This window comes from Oryzias melastigma, linkage group LG19 (genome assembly GCF_002922805.2).
Source record: "Oryzias melastigma strain HK-1 linkage group LG19, ASM292280v2, whole genome shotgun sequence".
NCBI lineage: Eukaryota > Metazoa > Chordata > Actinopteri > Beloniformes > Adrianichthyidae > Oryzias > Oryzias melastigma.
In genome coordinates, this window is record NC_050530.1 from 18,727,173 (window position 1) to 18,751,953 (window position 24,781).

General features: G+C 39.8%; 1 protein-coding gene across 1 annotated transcript; it reads left to right on the top strand.

Moving 5' to 3' along the window:
* The first annotated feature begins 5,287 nt into the window (after positions 1–5,287).
* On the top strand, positions 5,288–20,527 carry tbx21 (T-box transcription factor 21). The gene is made up of 6 exons (XM_024284366.2): positions 5,288–6,932; positions 14,477–14,631; positions 17,241–17,362; positions 17,439–17,597; positions 19,069–19,130; positions 19,438–20,527. Exons 1-6 carry the CDS (start codon positions 6,385–6,387, stop codon positions 20,249–20,251), a joined length of 1,860 nt encoding a protein of 619 aa, XP_024140134.1. The 5' UTR covers positions 5,288–6,384; the 3' UTR covers positions 20,252–20,527.
* Positions 20,528–24,781: the final 4,254 nt, after the last annotated feature.

Consider the following 24,781-nt stretch of genomic DNA (forward strand, 5'->3'; position numbering starts at 1 on the left):
TTGATTTTCATCTCTTTAAATAATACTTCGTTTCAAACTTAAATTAAAATAACCAAAAGGAAAATAAACCTCAATGAATCAATACACTTAAAAAAACACTTTAAACTTCAACCAAATATATAACATTCAGTTATTATCCATTTTAATAGGATAATTCTCATAAGTATAAATTCTTGCAGTGGGTTTAGGCTCAAGGTTTTTCTGTAGTTCACCTTCTGTACTCTGGACTCGGCCTGTACGTGACACAGCAGCATTAAATAAAAATCACTGTGCTCACAAAGTGTATATTAGCACACATAAATAGTACTAGCAGTAATAAATAAATCATCAACATTTGAAATATTCACAATAAAAAAATAATGTAAGTCCACAGTACTGATAGACCCATCCATTCAAATGTGTTTCTTTATCACTAAACATACCCAAAAAACTTCACAATCATAGGAGATAAATTAAGAGAGGTTATAGGGAACAAAAAGGCTGAAAAGTTTCTGACTTTAACAACATAAACACAATTCTGAACCCCAACAGCATCTGGATTTTGTTAAAATTCCTTTAATTCCAGCTGGCTTCCACAGTTTATTTTATATTGGATATAGATTTTTTTTTCACATTTTTCTCACCCATGGTTCAAAAGAAGACTTAAATTAGTCGGTCAGCACAAAAATGCTGCAAAAAAGTGTATTGTAAAAGTTTTACTGTAAGTTTATGTTATCAAAACAGTTCTTAATAGATCTACGATAAGTGTTGATGATGCTATATATTTTCCTCTGTACTTTGTTCTAACCCAGTTCAGAAGTAAGCCTCTGCTAATATCCCATCATCCCATTGATTACACTATGTTAACATCTTTTACATAAGTCATCTATCCCGATAAAAAGATCACATTAAAAACACCAAAAAACACTTTTTTCATTGGACAGAACTAAAGCAAAACAATACTGTGTTGTCTGAGGTGAAATCAAAGAGCCACAAGCAAACATTTGTCAGAGAGTCATTGAAACCAGTGACCTAAATCTGCTGGGAGACAATCGACAAAGAGAAAGCATCTGCAGTGAGTCAACTAAACGTGCTTTTTGAACACCTGGTTTAAGGTTGAAGAAGAGGGCAACACGAGATAATATCAATACATTATCAACTACTTGTGAAGATTACAACAAAAAACTAAACTTCCAGAAACAGAAATCTCCAGATTTTAAATGGATGAAGTCTTGATTTATTTTCAAATGACGATATCTTCTGTTGGAGTGAAAATACGAGGGTTTTTGTTCACTCAAGCGCCAGACTGGAGTTCCAGTAAAATGAATGCCACAGCTCAACCGGCACTCCGAGTGTGATTTGTGAGCCATGTGGCCGGCCCGCCATGCCCACCCACCTCGTTTTGATACTAGATATTTAGGGCCGGGGGCTTGAGTATCCAAACAACAGTCGATTTGAAATGTGACCCGAAATATGGCAAAAAATAATTCTGCAGTGACTCCGTCATGATCATCGTGCAACATTCAAAAACAGGTCAGTTTTGGTGACTGCGGCTGAAATGTAGTATAAAGGAAGTAGGTATTAGTGACAGGTATATATGCGTGTGACATAGTGAACATTTTGGTCATGAGTTAGGGAGCATGTAACCTCATCGTATTTCAAATAGAGGCTGGGGGGGATGCTTTCCAGAGCGGATTCAGCAGATTGTAAATTGACCTGTGTCAACTTAAAGGCTTCATGCCTAACTTTAGGGTTAAGTTTGCTGACATGAATGAAGTCTCACTTGAGGACATTTAATGGGGTGAATGCAGGTTTGCCATCTGACAGCAAAAATAAAAAGAGGGGATGTTATTAAAGGATTGTCCACCTGATGTTATTGCAGCCTCACTGGAGGAGCAAATATTTTGAAATGATTGATTGTAAAGGTCTAAAATGGAAGGCGCTTTGACAGGAAAACAGTGCTGAGGACTTGATTTAAATAAACAAGGAGTCCCAACATTCTAAATAGGAAGGGGAAAACAACAAATGAGAGAAAAATAGTTAAAATGAATAAATAAAAATGACTCCCAATATATAAAAAAGTCTTCAAAAACCTTTAAATACATACACTTGTTCTTATTTATGTTCTGAAAGCTCACCTGAAATCTGGTGCAATCCTAACAAGTAAGCTACCGGTCTGCTGGTGGGCAAGGATTTCCCCTCCCATGCAAACTAAATCTGGTGCCGTTCAGTTTAGTGTGAACGCTCCAGGACAATCCAGTGCACCAAAGCGCAGAAGCGAACCAAATGGAGTAAATGATGCAGCATTCCTGCAATAAAGGGACAACTTTCAATTCAACAGAAATGCACAAATGAAAAATGGTTTGCTAAAGCAACATGCTACTTTTAAGAGAAAATAAATTGTTTATTTTAAACACAGACAATAATACTGAAAAAAGGAAATAAAGTCTAAAATGGGATGTCAACATAAGCAACTGTGTGTTGACTTTGTGAGTCTTGAAAGGCACTTTTTAAATAAAATGTACTCATTTTATTATAAAGTAAAGTTAGATCCGGGCCTTCAATCTGCCAAAAAGAAAAAAGAAAAACTCATCTGAATTATGCACTAATTTGAGTTCCTTTAAAATCAAAACAGCCATTGGAAACAGAGTAATACAAATTTAATTTTGAAACTAGTCTATGTACGTTTATTGTGGGTGTGAAATCTGATGCTGATATGGAAGTTAATTGCTCTATTTTATCCTCTTCATAGCTGACTTTGTTTCTAATCATATATTTATATATAAATTCTTCTGTGTTGTTTTTTTGTTCAAAGTGATGCTAAATTAAGTGAACTCCTTGATTAATTGGTATGTTGCGAATTAGGCTACAGTCACATATCCCATAATGCCATAGCGCGGCAAGATTTTCATCAAATTCAACAGGTGGCTATAGAAGCTTTAAGCTTTTTTTTAAGTTAAAATTTTACGGCGACCGGGTAATTTTTCTCTAAAATTGACAATGGTCAGCGGCCGCCTGGCCACATGTTGAGGTCAATTAGGGGCAGTCCAGTGACAGGTTGGGGTGACGTCATTACAAAATTGGGTGTCAGCTGGGTGGCCACAGGGTGGTGGCAGCCGGTATCGCCAGCATGCAGCAGCTCTGACTGGATGATGTGTAAATGTCTCCAGACGGCAGCCACTCACATCAACGACAACCACCTGTCAGCCGCCCGGTGGCCCGGGCAGAAAAAGCTGGGCATTCTGCACGATTGACTACATATGAAAATGCCAACAATTCTCAAAAAAAGTAGGCCTGGCATAAAATTCTGGGGATTCTACGAATGTCTCCCCATTGTACAGTGTCAGCTGTATTTGTGACTGCAGCATTAGTGGCATACAGCATGAAGGAGTTTAACCATTGACTGTATACAGAGAAATGGACAGAGCAGGTGTGACATCACCCATAGAAAATGCTTTACCTCCAGCTCCAGCAAAATGAAGCCAATTCGGTCGACATTTTTCCATGATATGGACATCGCCACGTTGGAACCAACAGTGACTGGTCCGAGTCGGTGTCAACATTTCCATGGCAACTATTGTTGCCAATCAGGAGTAAGCTTGTTGGAAGTCCACACCCTACCACTGAAAGGGGCTCAGGAGAATCTGAAAGTATGGAAAGTATGGGGGCCGCATACTTTCACTGAGGCATCTGATTGGTCAGTTTAATAGACTAATAGAATGACTGAGTATTTTTTTTTTCATTTTAATTCATTAATAGGAAAACATATAATATAAACTTGAGTTGTAAACTCAAACATGATGGAAATAAAAAAAAATGATTTTTTTTAAATTTGAATAATTTTGAATTCTTGTAGTGTTTCCTGTTTGGAACACGAGTGGGAGGAGTCAATCAGTCCAGTTCTCTATATATAGTCAATGAGTTTCACACAACCTTGTGGTGATCTTAGGAACTACACCATTTGTTAATTCCTTATGACACTCATTCCCATATATCCTCTCTAAGTCTCAATCAGGGATTAATATCAGAATTTATACAATAAATCTATCCCGAGGAATACTACTTTAGATTTCAGAATCTCCATCAGGTGTTGCTTCATGGTGGAACCCACCTGTTCCTCTCTGAAAATGAAAGCTGATCATTAGGTGACGGCCTGAGGCTCTGACCGGATACAGGGGGTGCAGAGGAAGCAGTGTCTCCAGTCATCGGGGAGGGGGGAGACACGCCTGGGTACCCATGGCAGCCGCGGTGTCGCTCACGCTGTGGCCCTCTCGCCACTCGTGTCAACACTGATGACTTCAGCTTGCGCCCTTGTGAGCTCACCTTGCTAGGAGAAACACAGGAAGTGGGATTAGAGCAGTGACAGTGTTGCGGGGGGATAACGGTGTCATACCTGCACTGGAGGGAGGTTTCATCTATTAATGTTTACGTGTGTGCGGTCACACACACACAGAACTGCTAATGCCTCGGGTTTATCTCTTTCATCTGTGTTTATGAAGCTGATCCTCTGTCCAGGCCGGGCTCGGTCACCACAAACAAGTCACAAGAAGGACTTCTAGAGTGCAGAGTGCAAATGGAGCATGCGGGAAACCACGTCCTGTTTCTCAGAGGCTCGGACCTCAGCACGCTAACATGTTATGAGCGGTGTCACACGCTGGCACACTCAGGAAACGTTTGTTTTAGCTCCTTTAGTATTGAAACTTTACCTGAAGCTCTGGGTGGTGTTTTCCTGCCATCGATGCGCTTTTGCTGAGATACAACTGAGAGTATTTAACACTAGTAGGCCTTACGATGCGAATATAGGCCTCCAGAACAGCTTTATTGAACAAAATTAACTATTATGCTAGAATTTATTACATAGTTAGCTTTGGATCAAGTTTTCTTTTATTAAAAAACATAAATGACTGGTAATAATGCCTGTAAGGTCAGTCATCGAGGTCAAAAATGACAAATCAGTCTGTTACGCTGAGAAAGGAAACAGAAAAAACTTTGAGGTGAGTGCTTCGTTTTTATGATGAGTTTATAATAATTAATTACAGAGTTTTAACAAAAATGTCTGATTTAAGCAGGGGCTGAGCTACGGGGGGCAAGGGGGGACAGCTGCCCCCTCAGAAAAAGCTACCCTCCCCAGTTTTTGAGTTCATATTATAATCATTGTTGACAAAGATTAAGAAATCATCAATATAAGCTTCTTTACGCACTAGAGATAGCACATCAGCTAAAAGAACTTCTGTTTTAATATTAATAACAGTCATCTTAACTATTTTTTTTGTGATGACATTCCACTTTATTTTTCTCATTTGCCACCCTCCGCCACTGGATTTAAGTGATTTTTAACACCTTTCTTATCTTTTTTTTAATGTCAATACCCCCCAAAAAACATATTTTTCTAACAATTCCCATGTTAGAAACTCCTGGAAGTTTTAGAGAAATAATTTTCTTGATTTTTGTTTAGCTTTTTTATTTTTTTTAATTATACTTGAGTGAGGATTGTCTTCAAAAATGAAACAGAAAATGATTCATTTAGTGATTAAGATGGGAAAACAAAAGTAAATTTGTCTGATTCATTCTGCAACTGAGTATTGTCAAGGAAAAATGTAAAAAAAAAGTGCGCAGAGTGGGCGGTGTGTGTTTCAGACATCATCTCAGTGATAAGTAACTAAAGAATTACGTTTTAAAAAATAAAATCCCTGACGTAATTTAGAGTTGCTGTGATTTATTTAGTTTTTTCTGATAATTTATTCCTTTTCAGCTCTAAAACAAAATCCCAACTTGAATTATTTATGTGAAAAGCTTTCATCAGCACAAATTCAGGAATTTTTCAGACACTTGCGCGGCGTTTAGAAGATAAAGGCTCCCCTCCTTGTGTCCTTTTTAAAAATCTCCAGTGGCCTGGATTTATTGAAATAAATTCTCCTCTAACGGGGGTTTTACAGTCCAGCAGTTCCAGGGCGGCGGGTGTGCGTCTGTGCGCGCGTAATGTGCGCTCAGATGAGGGGATGGCTCTGTCATATGTGGAGCCTATCGCGTTTCCTCCCCTCCTTGCATCAGACACACCTCCAGAATATGACCACTTACTATATCACAGGTTAGAAAGTGGAGCATGAGTGTGAGCCTCTGCTTATGTCTCCACACCTCAAATAAAAAGAAAAAACAAAAATTTACTCTTGTGGGCAAAACAAAAAGAAAAGAAAAAAGTTTTTGGAGCTAAAATAGGAAGGTTTTTACTCCTCTGAACGACTGGAGTTGAAATTCACACTATGTCTGTGCGCTTAGAGTCATAGGTGAGGAGAACAGTCCAGTTTTTGGTTTGTGTTTTTATTTTGACCTTGTCAATGTTCTGATTTCATTGGACGCCTGCGTAAAACTTATGACATTTGGCACAGTGCGGGAGCGAGGCTGCAAATGGGCGGTATAGGTGGCAACCTCTACCTCAGCATGTTGAATGGGACTGAAACGCAAACTTTCGGAAAGAGCGCCGACATCAGCAGTCACCTCCACCGCGGCGGCAAGGACCTAGCCGAGTTTAAGATGGGGATTCAAGACGCCAGGTTTTACTATCCAGACTCTGTTCCCAGCGGCCAGGACGCGCTGTCTCTGCCCTACCACTCAGAGCAGGCGATGGGAGCGTACGGAGCGCAGCCCGGCAGGTTTTACGCGCAGACTCTCGGCAGCTGTCCCTACAGCGGCGTGCGCTCCCCGCCGAGGAGCGCAGCCGCGCAGGGGTTCATTTCCACGGCGGGAGATGGGTTCCCCGCGGGAGGGAAGGACGTGTATGCTTCCAACCCGGAGAACTACCCGGCGAGCTTTCAGCACGGCTACCAGCGGTCCCCTCTCTACCCTTTACCTGGTCTACAGGTGTGCGGCAAAACGCAGGCGCTGCTCAATAACTATCCACTGTGGGCCAAGTTCCACAAGTTCCAAACGGAGATGATTATTACCAAACAGGGCAGGTGAGTGCTCTTTTATTTCCTAGCAGATAAAACTTAAATTATTCTACATATAAATGTTAATGTTTTCTTTCTGCAAAGTTTTCTTTGATGATTGCCTTCAATAATCACATCATTAATGTAATGTTAGAGCTGCTGTCAACTTTTTTCTCTGGTTTAAAAACTTCTACAGTATCTTTTTGGCATGTGATTAATGCAACAGTTGTTTTGAAATTGTCTTGACCTTTGTTCACCTTTCCCTTCAACACATCAAACACTTCAATAAACAAAAATATGTTAAATAATATACTTTTATTTTATATTTTGTATATTTTTTGCTATTTTTTCACCTATACTAATCCAAATTAGACTAAAAATAAAATACTGATGATGAGGAGTTGGTAAACTCAAAAAAAAAAAAAATCTTAAAAATCCAAATATTTCAAATTGAAATACAAATTTTTGGCGCTCGCGGCCTGATAAGAGTTGGTGCTGGCGGGCTGCTCTGATGGGTCAGCGAGCATCAAGATGCAGTCATGTCGATGAGCATTAATTCACTAATATGGCACGCGCATGGTTGACAGAAGGTTTCAGGCCAAAGGTTTCTCATGGCTGGGATCTGTGCAGAACACAGTTGCGTGAACATAATATGACAGTGATATTCCATTGACTTCACTCGTCTTAAGGGTTTCTTCAAAAGCCGTTTATGGATATGGTTTTAATTTTTTATCCTGCTGTGGCCTTAATGCAGAATTTTAAATATTTTTAAGCGCATTAATCCAGTTTCAAGGAGCATTTTAGGGTAGAAGTGCTGAAAAATAACTTTTACTCTTTCTATTAAAATCAACAGTCTTTAGTTTCACTGAAAATAAACTTTAAATATAACATTTTTGTATGCTTTATGTCTGTAAGTGTGTGCACCTGTGTGAGCATTTGTTTGTGTGCCCTTTCACATCTGACAGTGAGCAGCCATGGCAGTTTCCTCTGCAGAATCGCTCGCTGTGTGTGGTCAGCAGCCTTCACCAGCGAGGTCATGCAATTAAAGAGCGCTTTATTATAAAGCAGACAATTTCAGAGATGCCTCAGAGCAAAGAAAGAAGTGTCCGCTGCTCAAAGTTGAGAGACTTTTTTTTTTTTGTCAGCAAACACTACCCACAATGACAACAGGGGCTGGGATCTTTGTGCAGAGGTGTGATCCTTCCACATGTGAGCTTCATGTGCAAAAGAAGTGAGAGAAAAGAAAGACCACGGACCGCAAATGACAAAAATTCTGACATCCTTTCATCTAAAATCTCTCTTTGACAACATTCGGTGATGATTAAAAAAAAAACTGTATTTTGTTTGGAAGCAACAAAACTAAATTAAATCAAACTTTTATTGCAGATTTCAAAATAAAATGCTGTGATTTTCAAGGAGTCTGACAGAGTTCTGCAATGTTAATCAAAACACAGGTGCACATGGAAGCAAAGCAGAGAAAGAAATGTGAAGTGAAGGGTCAAACACCACCAGGGCTTTAGATGGCTATGCTGAGGAAGTGAAGGGAACCTTTGAAGTTCAGGAAGTAAAAGACTAGATTCTCTTTTTTTTTTCCTGCTTTCTTCAGTCTCCGCTAGACTCTAGGTGTACAGCTCGACTCATCTCTCAGAAGTTTTGCTCACACACCACACCTGGCCTTTGAAATCTTGACACATTTTCATGACCTGTAGCAAAGAGGGCCAAACTCATCTGCACCTCTCATGAGCTAAATTCAGATCACCTCACAGGTTGTTTTTGCAGCCGGCGCTCTACTGTGGCAAAGTTTACTGAGGCGGCGTGCGGCACGCAGCATCAGAGCATTATGTGTCATTCTGAAATCATGGTTATCGATGTCAAACAAACAAAAAAATGACAATTCGTTCTCTAAATTAAGGGATTTTTAACAAACTGAAAAGTGACTAAAGCTGAAACATGAAAGTGAAATCCACACCTGCTTATAAAATCATTTTAAAAAGTGATTTTTTTCTAATGTGATTTCCAAGAAACACCTTTTTTTGCATATTTTTATTAACTAAAATGTTCAGATCAAACTTTTTCCTTTAAAATCACTTTTTTGGAAAGCCAGAATGACTAATGTGGTACTTTACACACAACTTTAAGGGAATTTATCGCCATCCTAACTCATTTAAGGGAAAGGAACCATGCTCATCTGCTCTCTTTGCTCCACTGACTCCAAGCAGTGTAATGTAAGGTGTCGTTTCAAAGTAAAAACATCCTTTTGTTTGGTTTTGTTCCTTTTCTTATCACAAGCTGCAGAATCCAATAAGTAAAGATGAAGTTTTGATAGTAATCTGACCTCATCTGGCATTCAGTTGTGTTTTCTATCTGATAAAAGGATCAAAAACTTGTATTATTTACAGTGTTTGTCATATTTTTTTCTGTCTTAACGGGCTATTTAAATTAAATTGGTTTCCAGAGGAAATAAAACTGAAAGGAAATAAAAGTGGGTTTCTGATTTTTGCATTTTTATAGCCACACCATGTCACCCAAATAAATGTATTTCCTCGATGTTTGTTTATTTTTATGAAAACCATAAAAAAATTAAAAAGTTCAAGTTACCTTTTTGGGGAATTATATTCATTAATTTTCTGCCTTGCTGTCTAAAAGCAGAAGTAGGACTATTTCAAGGTTTTAACAGTATGACTAGTCACTTCCTGTTCAGCTGTCTATGGCTGCTTGTGCACCTTTTCACAGAAACATTGAGTGACAATATTTTCAAGTTGATAAGTGAGCACTTCCTCTTGTGCGAATAACTTCTTCTAATAAATAAGTGTTAAGGCAACACTAACAGTGAGCTGCAGGGTTATTAACTCTGAATTGTATCTATATTTTCTCTTTTTAGGTCAAGAAAATACACACAAACTGAATAAACTCAGAGTATTTGGGTTTTCCAGCTGTTTTAAGATAACTGACTGACTTCTTTGTCTTTGATGTGTTTTTACTGACTGAGTACAAACCCCAACAAAGCGGTTCAGCGATTGTTCTGATAAATACAGCCCAACATGTGCATTATATATTCATTAAGTAAAATGCAGCCACACTGTTACTAATTAAATAAATCTACATGATCACTAGTTGCTGTATGACCAGCGTGACACATGTATTTTGCTTTGCTCTATTTCTAAAGTCCACTTCGTTTTTATCATTTACAGATTAGGGAAATGTAGCCTCAGATGAATGATAACATCAAATGTATTTAAAGTTTGTCATTATTGTGCAAGAATAAATGCATAAAGCAGAAGTCATTAAGCTTGTTGAGACGAGCAGCTAGCGCTTCTTTTTCTTTTTTTATGACTTAAACTTAAAAACTGCAGCAGCTCATTTGACTGTCCTTCGCTTAGTTTCAGGGCTCAAATAAATGACTGCAACATGCACAGATATCTCCACTGCAAATCATCACACCTCCACCACCATGCTTTGCAGTTGGCATGATGCCCCGCAGACGCTGCGTTTGTTTTTTTGCCAAATATGGAGATGCAAGCGAGGATTGAACATCTCGCGGGTTTTACGACTCCCAAGAAATAAATGTATCATTTTTTATTTTAGTTTGTTTGTTTTTTGTAAAAGACTGAGGTTTTTCAACCTCAATTCTAAAAATGTCGGTAGTTTTGTCTACAATCTTTGGAGATTTTCAAAAGTTTGACAAAGACAACAAGCAGTAAAATACTGACCTGGTGTCTGTCCTAAAAGTAATTAAAGATCAATACTGACACAAGGTTTAATAACCAGGAATAAGCTGTTCTACTAGAGATTGTGAGAAATCAAAACAAACTTTATTTATCAAAAACTTGACTTACATGTGTAGCACAAACTTCTTTACATGATAGAAAACAATTTCTATCTTAAAAGCAAAACCAAAGACCTTCAAACACACTAAAAAATATTGTTACATCAAGAGTCAAAATGTTCTCAATGTAATGAAATTAAATGTATATTGAAAAAGTTAAACATTGGATCAATTAACAAAATCTCTGTAATTTGTTACATTAATTAAAATTAATTAAAAGTTTGAGTTGATACTTTACTAAACTTAAAAATGTATTTAGACAAAAAATAATTGTACAAATTACAGCTTTTGTTAATTGATCCAATGTTCCATTTTCTACAGTGTAGATTTGACCTCTGTAAAAATGCAAAACGTCGCTCACTATTGCAGCTGAAAGACTGAGAAGTTAAATCTGTCAAAGTAGGTTTTGATTGGGGAACATTGATCAAAAATTAACTGATTGATAGTAAAAAAAAAAATTCTCTTAAAGGTCTGAAGTATTTTATGTTCGAAGATTAAAAAAACAGTCAATCATAATAATAATTAATACTATTAATTTTTTATCATTTCATTTATGTGCCAAATCCTCCTGTGCATTAACCCATTAACGCTTATTCCCAGTTATGAAAAAATAAATATCCCTCTTTTATGTAGATGCTAAATTCAGGTAAATTTAGAGCCGAAGTGGTTTGGTGCATATTTGCATCAATAGGCGTCAAGGGTTAAAGCTGTGAGCGTTTTCCCTCCGTGCTAAAGGAGACGACCCGACTTGTTTGAATGTCTTGAAGACATTTCACCTCTCATATGCAATAAGTCAATACAGAAACAACAGGATAGTGTTCGTGTTGAAAGAGTGCTCATGTCCGGCAGCAGCTGTAGACTGGCATGTTTTCGTCACAGATGATCAAGCGCGAGCATGGTGACAAAAAACGGACCTGAGCTCCTGTCCGGATGAATCAGCGGATGCACCCATGTAGAAAACTCCTCTCCCTGGTGAATAGCTGGTTACTCTCCTCCTTTCAAGCTTCTGCTTTCCATCCCCAGGACAAACCCTCCCTCCCCACAGTCACTCCACCTTCTGCTCTTTGCTTTTCCCTGTCTATAACCTCCACTTCCCCCCACGGTTTTCCTCCTGCCTTCCACGCCTCTTCTCCCTCCAACATCCAGTTTATTTAGCTTTTTTTTCCCTTAAATGTCACTGTATCTGTATTACACGCTGGTTCACCACACTCTTTGGTCTCGACGGTATTTTGTCGGAAAAAAAACTACTGTTATGAGTCTTCATGTGCACACACACACCTGAGCGGGCTGAGAGCGAACAAGACATTTGTTGTTACTGTCATGTGTTCATGAGTCAGAGTGGCGTGTTGGCAGGTTGGGTCGCTGCATGAACAAAGCTCCTCTTCCTGCTGCTGCATGAACACATGTCAACAGACAGATTTTTTTTTACAATTTCCCTTTAAATATGGTAAAAAATAATAATAAAGCGATGTGTCAGAGCTGTACTAATTGCCAGATTTCTAAAAATATCCTCTTAAACCAATGTTTCTATCACCTTCCTCCACTCTGAGCTTCTAATCTGTGAGCCTCCCCCACATGCAAATGCTTGTCTGTGATGTGTTTACTACGGTTTCCCCCCCATCTTCAGTTCTGATTTCCTATAAAAGCTTCATTATAAGTAAACTGACAATATGAGCGGAGTAAGACAATGACTTCTAGATTACTTTCGCCGTCACATGACTTTCTGTTTTCGCTCGTATTGAGCGCTGGAAGAGGAGCCGCTTCACCTGTTCTTTGCGAGCCACTGAAGAGCTGCTTGAACGATTGTGTTTCACTGGCAGCCATGGTGGATCGCTCCTTTAGAACCGCCGTTTATTCTGAAAGACTCATCTGGGAGCTTTTGTGTGTCAGCTTTTGTCTGACCAAATGATTTCTAACATTGGGACAAAACCTGGAAGATTTTTTTAAATTGAATCTAATCCAAAGCAATAGTTGGAGTTGAAGTAAAACTAATGGGTTCTAGATCATTTCTTTGCTAACTTTGCGTTTCCGTGCAGCACTGACTACATTTCCGTCTTCAACCCAAATAAATGTCTTTGCTGTATGACATAGTGAACCACTATTAGCTGTGACCTCAACCTTTGGGTCTGTTGTGGTTGCTTAGATGCAAGTGTGCACAAGCAGGAAAGATAGCTTGCTTGTGAATTCTAGACAGTATTTTTGCACTTAAGGTAAAGGGGCTTAACAATCCTAACCTAAACTCTCATAGGATCTGTTCCCATTTGAGAAATCTCCTTAAAACGGCTAATATAGAGAGTTAAACCAGCAAGTCAGTATGTGCAGTTATATATGCTGCACTGTATGATTACATTTAAAAATGTATTGTAAGTAAGGATAAACCTTTGGACTTCCGGGCTGAGACGCATAAAAAAACAAAAAAAAAAAAAGATGAGAGTTGGGAGTAGTTCAGTAAGTGACCACTAGGAGGCTGGTCACACCAGAGACACTAGTCCTTTTTCAACTGCTTAAAAAAAGTTATGAAGTTTTGACACAGAATCAATAACATGTCATCAACTGTGGAAAAACTTTGAAAAAATATAAATAGAAAGTTTTTTTTGTTTGTTTGTTTGAAATAGACATTTATTGATGATTTCTAAAAGCAGAAGTGTCAATTTTGACTGATCTTAAAGACAAAAAATTGCAGAAAATGAAGGGTTTTGTTTAGGAACTAATATAACTTAGCTACTACATTTACCTAATATATATATATATTTTCTCCCTACAAATATTATTGCATTCTTAGAACAGAGAAGGCTATTAAAGTAGTTTGTGTGTGATTTCAACAGAAGAAAAATTAGATTGAAATAGTTGTGCTGCAGAGATCCATCTTCAAGGCTCTAAAGATGCTTTTGACTTCTCCTCTTGCACCACCACCTGGTGAAAGTGTTAAATTTTCCTCATTAAACTAATGAACAACTCAAATCAACTCTTCTGTCGTTGAATTTCATCCTTGCTTGTGCCCAAAAACCTTCATCAGGCTGGAGCCACAAATTTTCTCTCCTCATTTTGCGAATTCTAACTGCCAGTTTCAGTTTAATCATCACTGTTAGCACATGTTTAAAACATTAAACCACTTTATACATGTGCTAACTAAAGTCCTCAGTTAATGTCTGTGAAAGCAGCAAAAGAAGAAGTCACTCACGACAGACTGAGATGTGCAAAAAAGATGAGGATTTACTCTTTTCCTGCTTCTAAAAGCCTCCCTGTCTGTGCCGCATGCATCAGCTGGGCCCGTCTGCGGCGGCGTCTTTGTGGTGTTGTCGTGCTGAGGCCAGGTCTTGCAGCTGCGTGTCATTTTCATTTGGTTTAACCCGGCCCCTTCTGCTCCTTCCCCCGGCCGTGAACCCGGGGGCACCCTGACCTCCCGGTTACCTCGTCTCACTGAAGCCCTCAGTGGTCAGAATGAGTTCAACATATAAAGCCCCAGCAATCACGAGCATCTTTGAGGGCATCTTTTATTAACAGCAGCATTAAATATTCACCTACAGTGTCAGCCTCTTCCCCCCCACTCATACTCACAGTCTTCAGATAGTAAAGAAACATAGAGGGTTGTTGGTTCAGATGGGGATTTGCATTAAATAGCTCTATTACAAGTATCAAAAAAAGAAAAAAAACCCAAATAATCAACTGTTCGAGGTTGTAAGTGTCTTTCCTTGAATGCATTCGTAACAAATTCAGAAACATCCATTTTCTTGTGTTTATTTAGAAGAATGTTCCCCTTCCTGAGCTTCAACATCAGCGTTCTGGACCCTTCTGCCCACTACAACGTCTACGTGGACGTGGTTTTGGCGGATCAACATCACTGGAGGTACCAGGGCGGCAAGTGGGTCCAGTGTGGGAAAGCAGAGGGCAACATGCCAGGTAAAAGCCCCAACGGAACGCGTCCAATCACAACACACGTAAAGGTCATGGAGAAGACATCACAACTCTAGTTCAAAATCAAATTGAACGTTTATGTAAAATTTAGATACATTTTATGCAAAAAAATGCTGCACTTTATCTGAAAGCTCTAGTTATATATGAACTAAATAAATGATAGGTTTTGTAGCAGTTCCTAGAAATATAGATGGAGTTTGTTCAAGCTACAGCAGCTGGAGGAGGCATACCTTAATACCCATTCACTGATATGATAAACTATGGTTTCACTTTTGGTGTTTTTATTGAGCTTTCAATCAAAATACAATTTTAAAGAACTTAGATCCACATAAAGGATATAGCAATAGTACTACTCATCCAATGGCAGAAAATAGAGACATTAATAATTGCTTTTGCAGTTATTAGTGTAAAAATCGTATATAAGCTGAAAAAATGTTTGATATTAACAGAAATATCAGTTTATGTCAGTACATATTTGTCAAAATCTTTGTTAGTTGAAGTTAGAGTAATCAATAAAAATCACCAAAAATACAAAGAAACTGGTAAAGCTTTAAGGTCAAGACACTAATGCAACAACCAAACCAGAATATGTAAATAAACATATCACATTTGAATCACTTCCTAATTTAGTGCATTTATCCTCAGAAAGACAGAAAAAGCTGCACGGATTGCATTTCGGATGTGATTGTTTGTAGACAAACCACAATTAAATAAATGAGCGCAACCTCTACTGTAAGGTGTTGTCACACATATGCCAGGTGTTGTAGAAAGGTACATGCTGATGCGCTCCTTGTGGAAACTGTGGTTATAACAGCTTCTCTCAATTAAATTTAATAGTGCACATAAGCTGCAGCACATGTTGAGTTAGTGGATCATTGTGGTAACGCTGCAAACATGTTTGGTGCTTCTGTTTGTTGCAGTTATTAGGGAAACTGCATCACTTCCTAAGGCCTTTAGATGACAATGTGGTGGGGTTGTCATTTATGGTTGCAACATTTACTGTCACAAATTCAAAAGCAAAGAAAGAATTTTACATTTTTTTGTAAGAACAATAACATTAAAAACATGCATTAATTGCAGGGCTGCAGAATATAATAAAAGCTTTCGATGAACGATATTGGTGAATATTGTGATACATGAACAAATAAAAACAAAAAATAACCAATACATTATTAAAATTAAAGTCAACATAATTCTAATTAAACTAGATTATAGAATAATACATATTCATAGGAGGTGAGTATCTAACATAAAAGGGCTTCATTCAATTGGTCAACGACGTGAAGGGGTCCATTCGATTGGTCAAATGTATACAGGGTTCTACCGGTATTTGATACTTCAAGGTGCCATGAGATTGTCTTAGCATGTTTGAGCATTTATCCCACAGATTCTCATTCCTACGTTGTCACATACTGACGTTTGGTTGAGGACTCCTCCTCGTCACTTTTTGACATTTTGGGTGTGTTTTGATGTGCTGGCTGTTTGTAAAATCAAGGGTCTGCAACCCTTGAGATGCAGTATTGGATGGAGTACCACAGTACCTGGTCCTCAGGACGCGGCCGGTACCTGTAGCCTAACCCAGTACCCTAATCTGGCACTGGACGCGATACCGGGTGTGGTACCAGATGGTGTACTGGACCCAACCTGCTACCAAACGAGGTACCCTATGTGAACCAGGCCCGGACATGGTACCGGGTTAGGGTTAAACCTTATTTTCACTGAGCTGTCCGGTATGGTACAGTCCGGTTCGATCTGGTATTTTGAGCGTTTCCATTGTAAAATTCACACATTAAACATTACCGACCCGTACCTCTTGAGGGCCGCAATCTGTTGTAGGTCCATAGAAAAAAAGAACGGGACGGTTGAGGCGGAGTCGCTGTTGCCACCTGCTGATTGGCAGAAAGTGATGACAACATTAGGAAGCACCAGTATAGCGCTAAGCTAGCGAATCTGTTTTCCTCTTTACAGCGGTATTCTTCTTAGCCGCCTGCAATCTTCTTACAAACAACATTAAATTCCTGTTATACATGATGTACAAAAAGTAAAGCAACAAAAAGACGAGCTGCTAGATGACCGCTATTGTTGTTGTTTTACTAGTCGTCCCACTACAATTACGCAATGACATGCTAACAGTCTATACCCCGGGTGTGCTGTGAAAACAAACCACACAGTGGAAGCAAAACTTAACTGAGTGGAAACGCTCACCAGAATTAACTGGTCCATCCTGTACCACTCCTCCCATACCGGGCTAATCAGTGGAAACAAGGCTTTAGAGTACCGGTACTGGGTTAGAGTACTGGTGCACTCCGTGTCCCAGTGCTGCACTGATCCCGGTTTGCGGATCGGAGGTGGGGGCCAGTGATTTAATGGGAACACCCAGCACGTCAAAAAACAACGAATATGGGACACCCAATACGTCAGTTTTTTGACCCAAAGGGGTCTTTAATCAAACGTCAAAACGTTGGGAGTGAGAATGTGTTGATTTATACCTTATCATCTTTCGTGATATGCATATTGCACAAGCTGATATTACTATAACTACAAATTTGCAATTTATTGTGCAGGCCTACTTAAATGTATTTATGTGGTTGCAGGGAATAGGATGTACATGCACCCCGACTCTCCAAACACTGGAGCTCACTGGATGAGACAGGAAGTGTCCTTCAGCAAACTCAAGCTCACCAACAACAAGGGCAGCACCAACAACACAGCCCAGGTACTGCCTGAGCTCCTCCTTCCAATGCTTTTGTCTATGAAACCAGAAAGGTCACATCTTTTGGTTTTGCCTCCAGATGATCGTCCTCCAGTCGCTTCATAAGTACCAGCCTCGTCTTCACATCGTGGAGGTGAAGGAGGACGGCTCAGAAGATCCCTTCCTGTCATCCAAAGCTCAGACCTTTGTTTTCCCTGAGACTCAGTTCATCGCTGTCACTGCCTATCAGAACGCAGACGTGAGTCACTACAGCAACTTTAAACCCCAATTGACTAATCTAGTCCTTGTGCTAACTTTTGGGGTCCAGATCGCCCCACCCTTACGTTGAAGTGTTATCCTTCCTATGATAAAAGTGGATAAAGGTGTCTGCCATGGACATTGGTAAAAAATCAAAAATCAGTGCACTGCCTAGGACAGCACAAGAGTTAGTCAAGGTTACTGGTGTGTTGTATGTTTTTTTCTTTAGCTACTAATACAATAGTTTAACCCCTTAACCCGGGAGGTGGTGCTGGCAACATCTAAAAAGTATACTCTCTTGCATCCGTAGATGCCACCGCAAGTGGCAATGCAAGTTTTTCCGCTAATTTGGCAAGTAGCAGCCTGGCGTCATTGGTAATCAACAGGCGAGCATCATTTTTTCAACTTTTTTTCTAACGGAAGGTTGGCGCCAGTGTTTGGCAGTGGAGCCATCATTTGTGTAAGGGACTGGGACTGTAAAGTACTTTGGGCCTTCGAGAAAGGTAGAAAAGCAGTATACAAATATTTGCCATTTACCATTTACAACCACTCAGTGAACGAGGAGGTTTCAAGAAAAAGTTACAATTTTACAGCGACCAGACTATTTTTCTCTAAGAGTTGACATCGGTTAGTGGGCACATTTAGAAGACGAGGTGGCAATTCAGGGACGCTTTTATGAAATCGGGCAACAGCCAGGGTTGCCAGCCGGCTGATGCTCTGACTGGGTGATATATAAATGTCTCCGGACAACGGCTATCCATACCAAGTACCACCGGCCATCTGACTGTTGGACATCTGTCTGACATTCGCTCAGGCGGCTGAATGTAGACGATGGTCGTCCATGTTCATAATTGATTCTCAAAAAAATTGGGAGGCGGCATGAAATCTTAAAGGCAAGACTTCATTATCAGTTGTTTTATGACTGTAGCCTTATCACGACTCTTTGAGAAAGAAGTTTTAATTTCACGTAAAGTGTTGCATATCAACGAAAGCTGCTTTTCTGCACTTCAGAACCTGTCGGAATTTATGTGAATTGCATAAATGATTGAAAAGTTGAAAAAAATGTCAACACTGAAGCTCCTATTTTGAAGGGTTAAAAACTATGTTTTAATGCTGGAGATGACTTTTTTGTGAGGTTCATAGATTAAAAATACATATGGAGATCCACATCTTAACATGACTTAGTGGCATGGGGACAAGTTCAGCTCGGGGTCCCCTTACCTCACCTCAGGATGTCCCCATTCTCATTCTTTCAGTCAGTTAGAAGCAGAGTAGAAAAGGGTAGTTTCGTCTTTGTATTTACCCTCAGTGTGGTCCTAAAGATCAAGTGGTTCCAGCATAAGAAGAAATAGCATCCTGACCTCATTAATAATTAATCAGTGACCTCTTTTTCTAACTCCATTGTGGCTGTTCACTCATTCTGTTTTCTCTGTGCGCACGTTCTCATCCCCTTCCCTCTACTCCCAACACAGATCACTCAGCTGAAAATAGACCATAACCCCTTCGCGAAAGGTTTCCGCGACAATTACGACACGTAAGTAATCTGTAAACGGCTGCATTTGTAAAGTGCAGTGAATCCTGTATTGTGTGAACCTCGCATGGCTGAGAACATGGGATCTCTGCTGGCACTTAAATGGCTGAGTACTCATATCACCTTTTCAATATTAAAATAGATGCAATTACTGCATTGCTGCTGAGCACACTGCAGGGAAAGGGTGTGAAAGGCTGTGAGATGTTTGATAGTTGTTTGAGGTTTAGGCAGGAAATAACACCTTCTTCTTTTTCTTCTTCTTCTCACACGCTCTTCTCTGCCCTCCTCCTCCTCCATACCTCATGGCCAGGCTCTACGCCCCTCCTGACTCGGAGCGCCTCACCCCCTCCCCCACGGAGAGCCAGCAGCTGCTGCCAGGGAGCTGCTACCCCCAAGGCTACCTCTCTGAGCAGTACATGAGCCCGCTCCCCCAGAGCCGCTTCTACAGCCGTGACCCCATGGGCATGAGCCAGCAGCACAAAGACGCGCCATCCAGCCCGGGACCCCACAGCCGGTGGTACCTGCCGCCGCAGCAGACTGTGGCCCCAAACCGGCTTGACTTCACTTCCCCATACGAGGGGGACTTCACGGGAAATGGTTTCTACAAACCTTTCCCTCTGCAGACATCCGCCCACCATGCCCTCAGCTACTACCCAGACCACCCTTTTGCCTCCTCCAGTGTGTCTGTCTCAGGAGCCACCTCTGCAGGCTGGACCACAAGCAGGCCCACACCACAGTACCTCAGCCACCCCAACAAACCCGGTCCCAGTCTGGGCTGGTACAGACCCATATCGTCGTCCTCCTCGTCATCCTCATCTTCCACTTCACCTGGCCATCCGAGGCTACATCCTCCACCGCTCCTCGAGTCCCTGCAGCCCCCGCTGCCGCAGGACAAGGCCAAAGACAGTGTGGGGGTGGAGGACCCCTGGCTCGAACCGCCTTCTGTGAAGTCCGCAGACTCAGTTGACTCAGGCCTGTTTGAGGGTGGTGTTGGGGACAGCAAGAAGAGGAGGGTGTCGCCCTACACGTCCAGCACTGAAAACTCCCCACCTCCGCGCAGCGCAGAGGTCTGCGACAAAGACAGCAACAGTGATGCAGACTACTACGGCTATTACACCCACTGAAGACCTCCCAGCAGTCGCTCCTGAACCCCCTTCCCCATCATAGACACACACGGGTAGCACCACGGTCCAGCCTCATCCAAGGCCTCAGCTCCAGAGACTCTCAAAAGTCTCAAATGATGGCAGGAGGAACTTTCAAGGATTCTGTCAAAGTGAATAGAAGTGGATGTGACCGGGACACTGCCCTGCGGCCACACCAACACCAAGCAGACAAACAGAGGTGTGACTAAAGTCTTCGAAACATCTGGAGATTTGAAGAAAAAAAAAACGAACAAAAAAGAAGAGATCTGCATATCTGCCTTCTGACAGATGCCTGCGGGGATTGTCTGTTCTTTCTGCATCAAACACTCTCTGCCTCTTTTGCCATGTCTCGTCTGTGTCTTCCTTTAACCCCCAACCATTCGCACATCTCTTCACAATATGTTCACGTTCATTTCCCCTGTTAATACTAGTCAAAAAGAAAGAAAAGAAACACTTCCCACTCTCCAATTAGACCCAATATAAATGGAGCAGCTCCCACTAGTGGTCAGTGAGGAGCACTGCAGGCTGATGCTTCAGAGGTCAGTGTTTTAGGATGTTCAGGGCTGGTAAGACTGTTTAGCATGTTCTGAGGTTTATCATCTTTTGTATATATGTATATCTTTGTGTGTGTAAGAAAATAAAGAGGTCAACAAATCCAACAGATCAGCAACTTTTATAGAAGCAACCAAGACACAAAGGACCAGATACTGATGAGCCACAATAAACTGAAACCTCACTGAACCTGCATTTCAAAATAATCTGCAGCATTTCCTTTCAAACGTATCAAAAGTTACTGCAGTTGTTTCACTATTTTGTCAAAAACAAACTATCTGTTCTCTCTCTTTTTAGCCTTGTGGGAGGAAATGTTCTTTTCTTAATTGATTTGATGGATTTGGAAGATGATAAGAAGGTTACGATGATGCAATTCATCATGATGTTATTTATACAAGATGTGTGCACCTTTAAAACAAAGTGAAGATGTAGTATTTGTTATTACTTGGGTTCTGACATAGGATGTGTACGTCTGTGATTGTCCTGCCACTGTACATTGACTCCTGATATTGATTCATTTTGCTCCCATGCTTCTGGTGGTGTTTCATTCGGTCCTGTGCAATTTTGTTTTGGGATTTCTCGATTGCAGAGTCCGCTGAAAGTTTGACCGAGTAACCCCAAAGATGTTAAAAATACACATGTTCTGAAAACTTTCCATGGCCATGATATTATTGAGATGGTTTTTGTACAGTTTCTTTGCTGTCAAAATTACAAAAGAGTTCTGCCTCCTGCACTAAATGTCTTTTTATTCTCATCAAATTACACATTTCTGCTGATTTTGCAAAACAAAGACTCAGGTGGGATAGCTTCCAGTCAGCATTATGCTCCAATAATCGCTTAGTTGAAGATAATTTCAAGGGGTTTACATATAAAGACACTTCCATAGATGAAAAAAAGAGCCAGGAACAAGCAGTGGACTCAAACAAACTACACAAATCTCTGGAAACATTCAGTTTGACCATTTTTACATTCTATAAGAACAAAAAAGCATCAACTTTACAGTTTAAAGATAGTGTAGTTCCATGAGGCCACTTTATTTTTCAGAGCTCGTCACTTCCGTGTCATGTCTTTAGCTGTGGTGTGTCAAAAATGAGGCCCACACTGTGGTAAGTTATAAATAAAGCTCATGAAGCAGGTAGCTTTCATTTCATTGGTCACGCAAGTCAGGCTGCACGCTGGAGCAGTGGTAAGCGCGTAATCTGGTCGGAGTCCTGGCTGGAACCTTCTGTGTGGAGTTTGCATGGACTCCCTGTGCATGTGGGCTTTCTCTGGGCACTTCCTCCCACAATCCAAAACATGCTTCGTAGGTTAATTGGTTACTCTAAACCACATGTGTCAAAGTATTTATGTTAAAATTTATGGTTTTAAATTTTAAAAATCGCATTATGCTAACTTTTTGGACTATTTTGGCATTTACTAAGATTTTTCAGGCTATTTTGGAGTTAAGCTAATATTTCAGCTACCTGCTATCAGTTTTGGCTAATTTAGTTTTTTTTCTGTTTTTAAGCTGTTTTAGAGCTTAGCTAATATTTCAGCTACATGCTAGCTGTTTTGGCTAATTTGGGCTTTTTTTTAAGCTTTTTTGGAGCTAGGCTAATATTTACACGCTAGTTGATTTGGTTAATTTAGGCTTTTTTAGCGTTTTTAGCTATCAATTTCAGCATCTTCAGCTATCAGCCCTACCATCTTTAGCAGCCAAATTCAGCTTACAGCATTCACACTAGCAATATCACAGCAGATAATGCTATAAATCTAGTTCATAATGTTAAAAAGTTACTGTTTTAAAGTTTTAAAAATGTAGTTTTAGAGTGTTCAATAAATGTTTATCCTGTTCGGCCCGTGACCTAAGGTGTGTCTTGGATTTTGGTCTGTGTGATTGAGTTTGACACCCCTGCTCTAAAGTGTGTGACTCTGTGTGTTTCTCCCACGAAAATAATTCAAACTTCTTCAAAAATGGATGCTCATACCATATATCTGCCTTTAGTGGGCCCGGCCATCACTACAAATGCATTTAAAACCTGAAAAAGTCGAATTTTCATGGTATGGCCCCTCAAAGAAATTCAGTTTAAGCCCAATTTGTATATACGGTCAATATAAGGTGGACTGTTCTTATTTGAAAATAATCAAAGGATTTGAAGACTGCCTTAAAATAATGTGATAAAGTTCATAGTGTCTGTAATATTCAGAACTGTTCTAATTATTTTGTCATCAGACACACGATTGTTTCCTACCTGACATGCTTCACCTCCGACCTTGTATGGAAAACCAACCGTTTTTTTTGTTTCCCGATTCAAAATCCAAAACGAATATACAAAAAAACGAACCGTTTTTCGTTTTTCATTTTAAATCAGAAAAAGAAAACAATTTTCTTTCTTCCTTATTTTATTTCCGATTTTAAGTTGAAAAACAAATGAACGAATGATTCATGAATTCTGCTGAAACTGACTCAAAAGAACATGACGAAAAGCAACAAAAGATTTTAAGTAAATCTAAGGACACAATCATCACAAGATCAGTCTTGAGCAAACTTATGACTTTTTACGTCCAGCAACAGACTGGTGACCTGTTCAGGGTGTACACCACCTTCGCCCAAGAGCTGCTGGGATAGGCTCCAGCAACCTCGTGACTCTGACAGGGGTTAAAAGGGTTAAGAAAATGAGTTCCGTTTTACTTTTAAGATACTTTCAGTATAAAATCTGCAGAAGTAAAACATCTGAAGTGACAAATGTACCCCAAAGTGTTTTCTACAAAGGACGATACGGCGCACTAATGATTATGAAAAATTAACAATATTATCAGCTTAGTGAAAGTACTGTTTGGAGTTTTGAAGGATTAACCTTCAGCTTTTGACCATTTAGGTCATAAAAATGAAAATAAAGACTATTTATTTAATAAAAAACTGAGACCAAAAGGGAGAAATGTATATATTTGTGCTTCATAAAGACTAAAGCAAAAACATAATAATTAACATAAGTGGTGTAGTAAAAATATTTGAGTTGTGGCGTCTTTTCCTATTTTAATGCTCATGCATTTACTGATTCAAACAATTGAAACTTCAGTGGATAATATGTCATGAAAGAGTTGGTGAACATATGTGTAAACTAAAATAATCAGTTAAGCCTTGCTTCATTACAACAAAAAATTAACTTATTACTTAAAAGAAAAATATTAAAAAATAACCTTCAAGAGTAGCATAGCGGCAGCTAAAACACAGAAATTTGTTCAAAACTAAAATATTATCTTTGCTCATTACTTTTGTGTCCAAACACTGAGACCTGCAGCTGGATGGAGCATTAGGATACTGTCTTGTGGGTGAGGGACGTGGCACTGACACTTGCAGTGCACGGTAAACAGGAAGCACAAAGTGACCCGACAGACACTCCGCATTTCCCCTCGGTCCGTGGATCTATCATGTGGTGACACCGGCTGACAGAAGCTCGACTCCAAGTCTGGTGACAAAAATAAAGAGTGAGGCTAAAGTCGCGGCTGATCACAGGTCTGCGCCTCATTCCTCACCAGGTGTGCTAATGGACATGGACAACACTGGGGGCAACACACGGCCCTCTGTGTCAAGCAAGGCTAATTTGTTATTTACAGAGACAGACATAAAATTACTCACAGTTTGGAGGGTTTTTGGGCTTTATTTTTTTGCACTTTCATAAAATCCTGAAACGTTTGAAATGTTTAAAACCAGCTTTGTTATGGGGATTTTATTAGCTTTTTGTAAAGATCAGACTAAATATGTGACATTTTTAGTAAAAACAAATGATCAAAAGCCCACCAAAACAGCCATCATTAAAAATAAATTAGCAGAATTTTATGAAATCCTTAGATATTGAAATGTATAGATTTACCTCAATGATTTATGCATAACTACTTCCTAAGCTTACTAAGTTTAAGATGAATAGGACTTTTTAAATCCGGTGATCTTTTCACGAAAGCACATTAGATTCAGTAAGA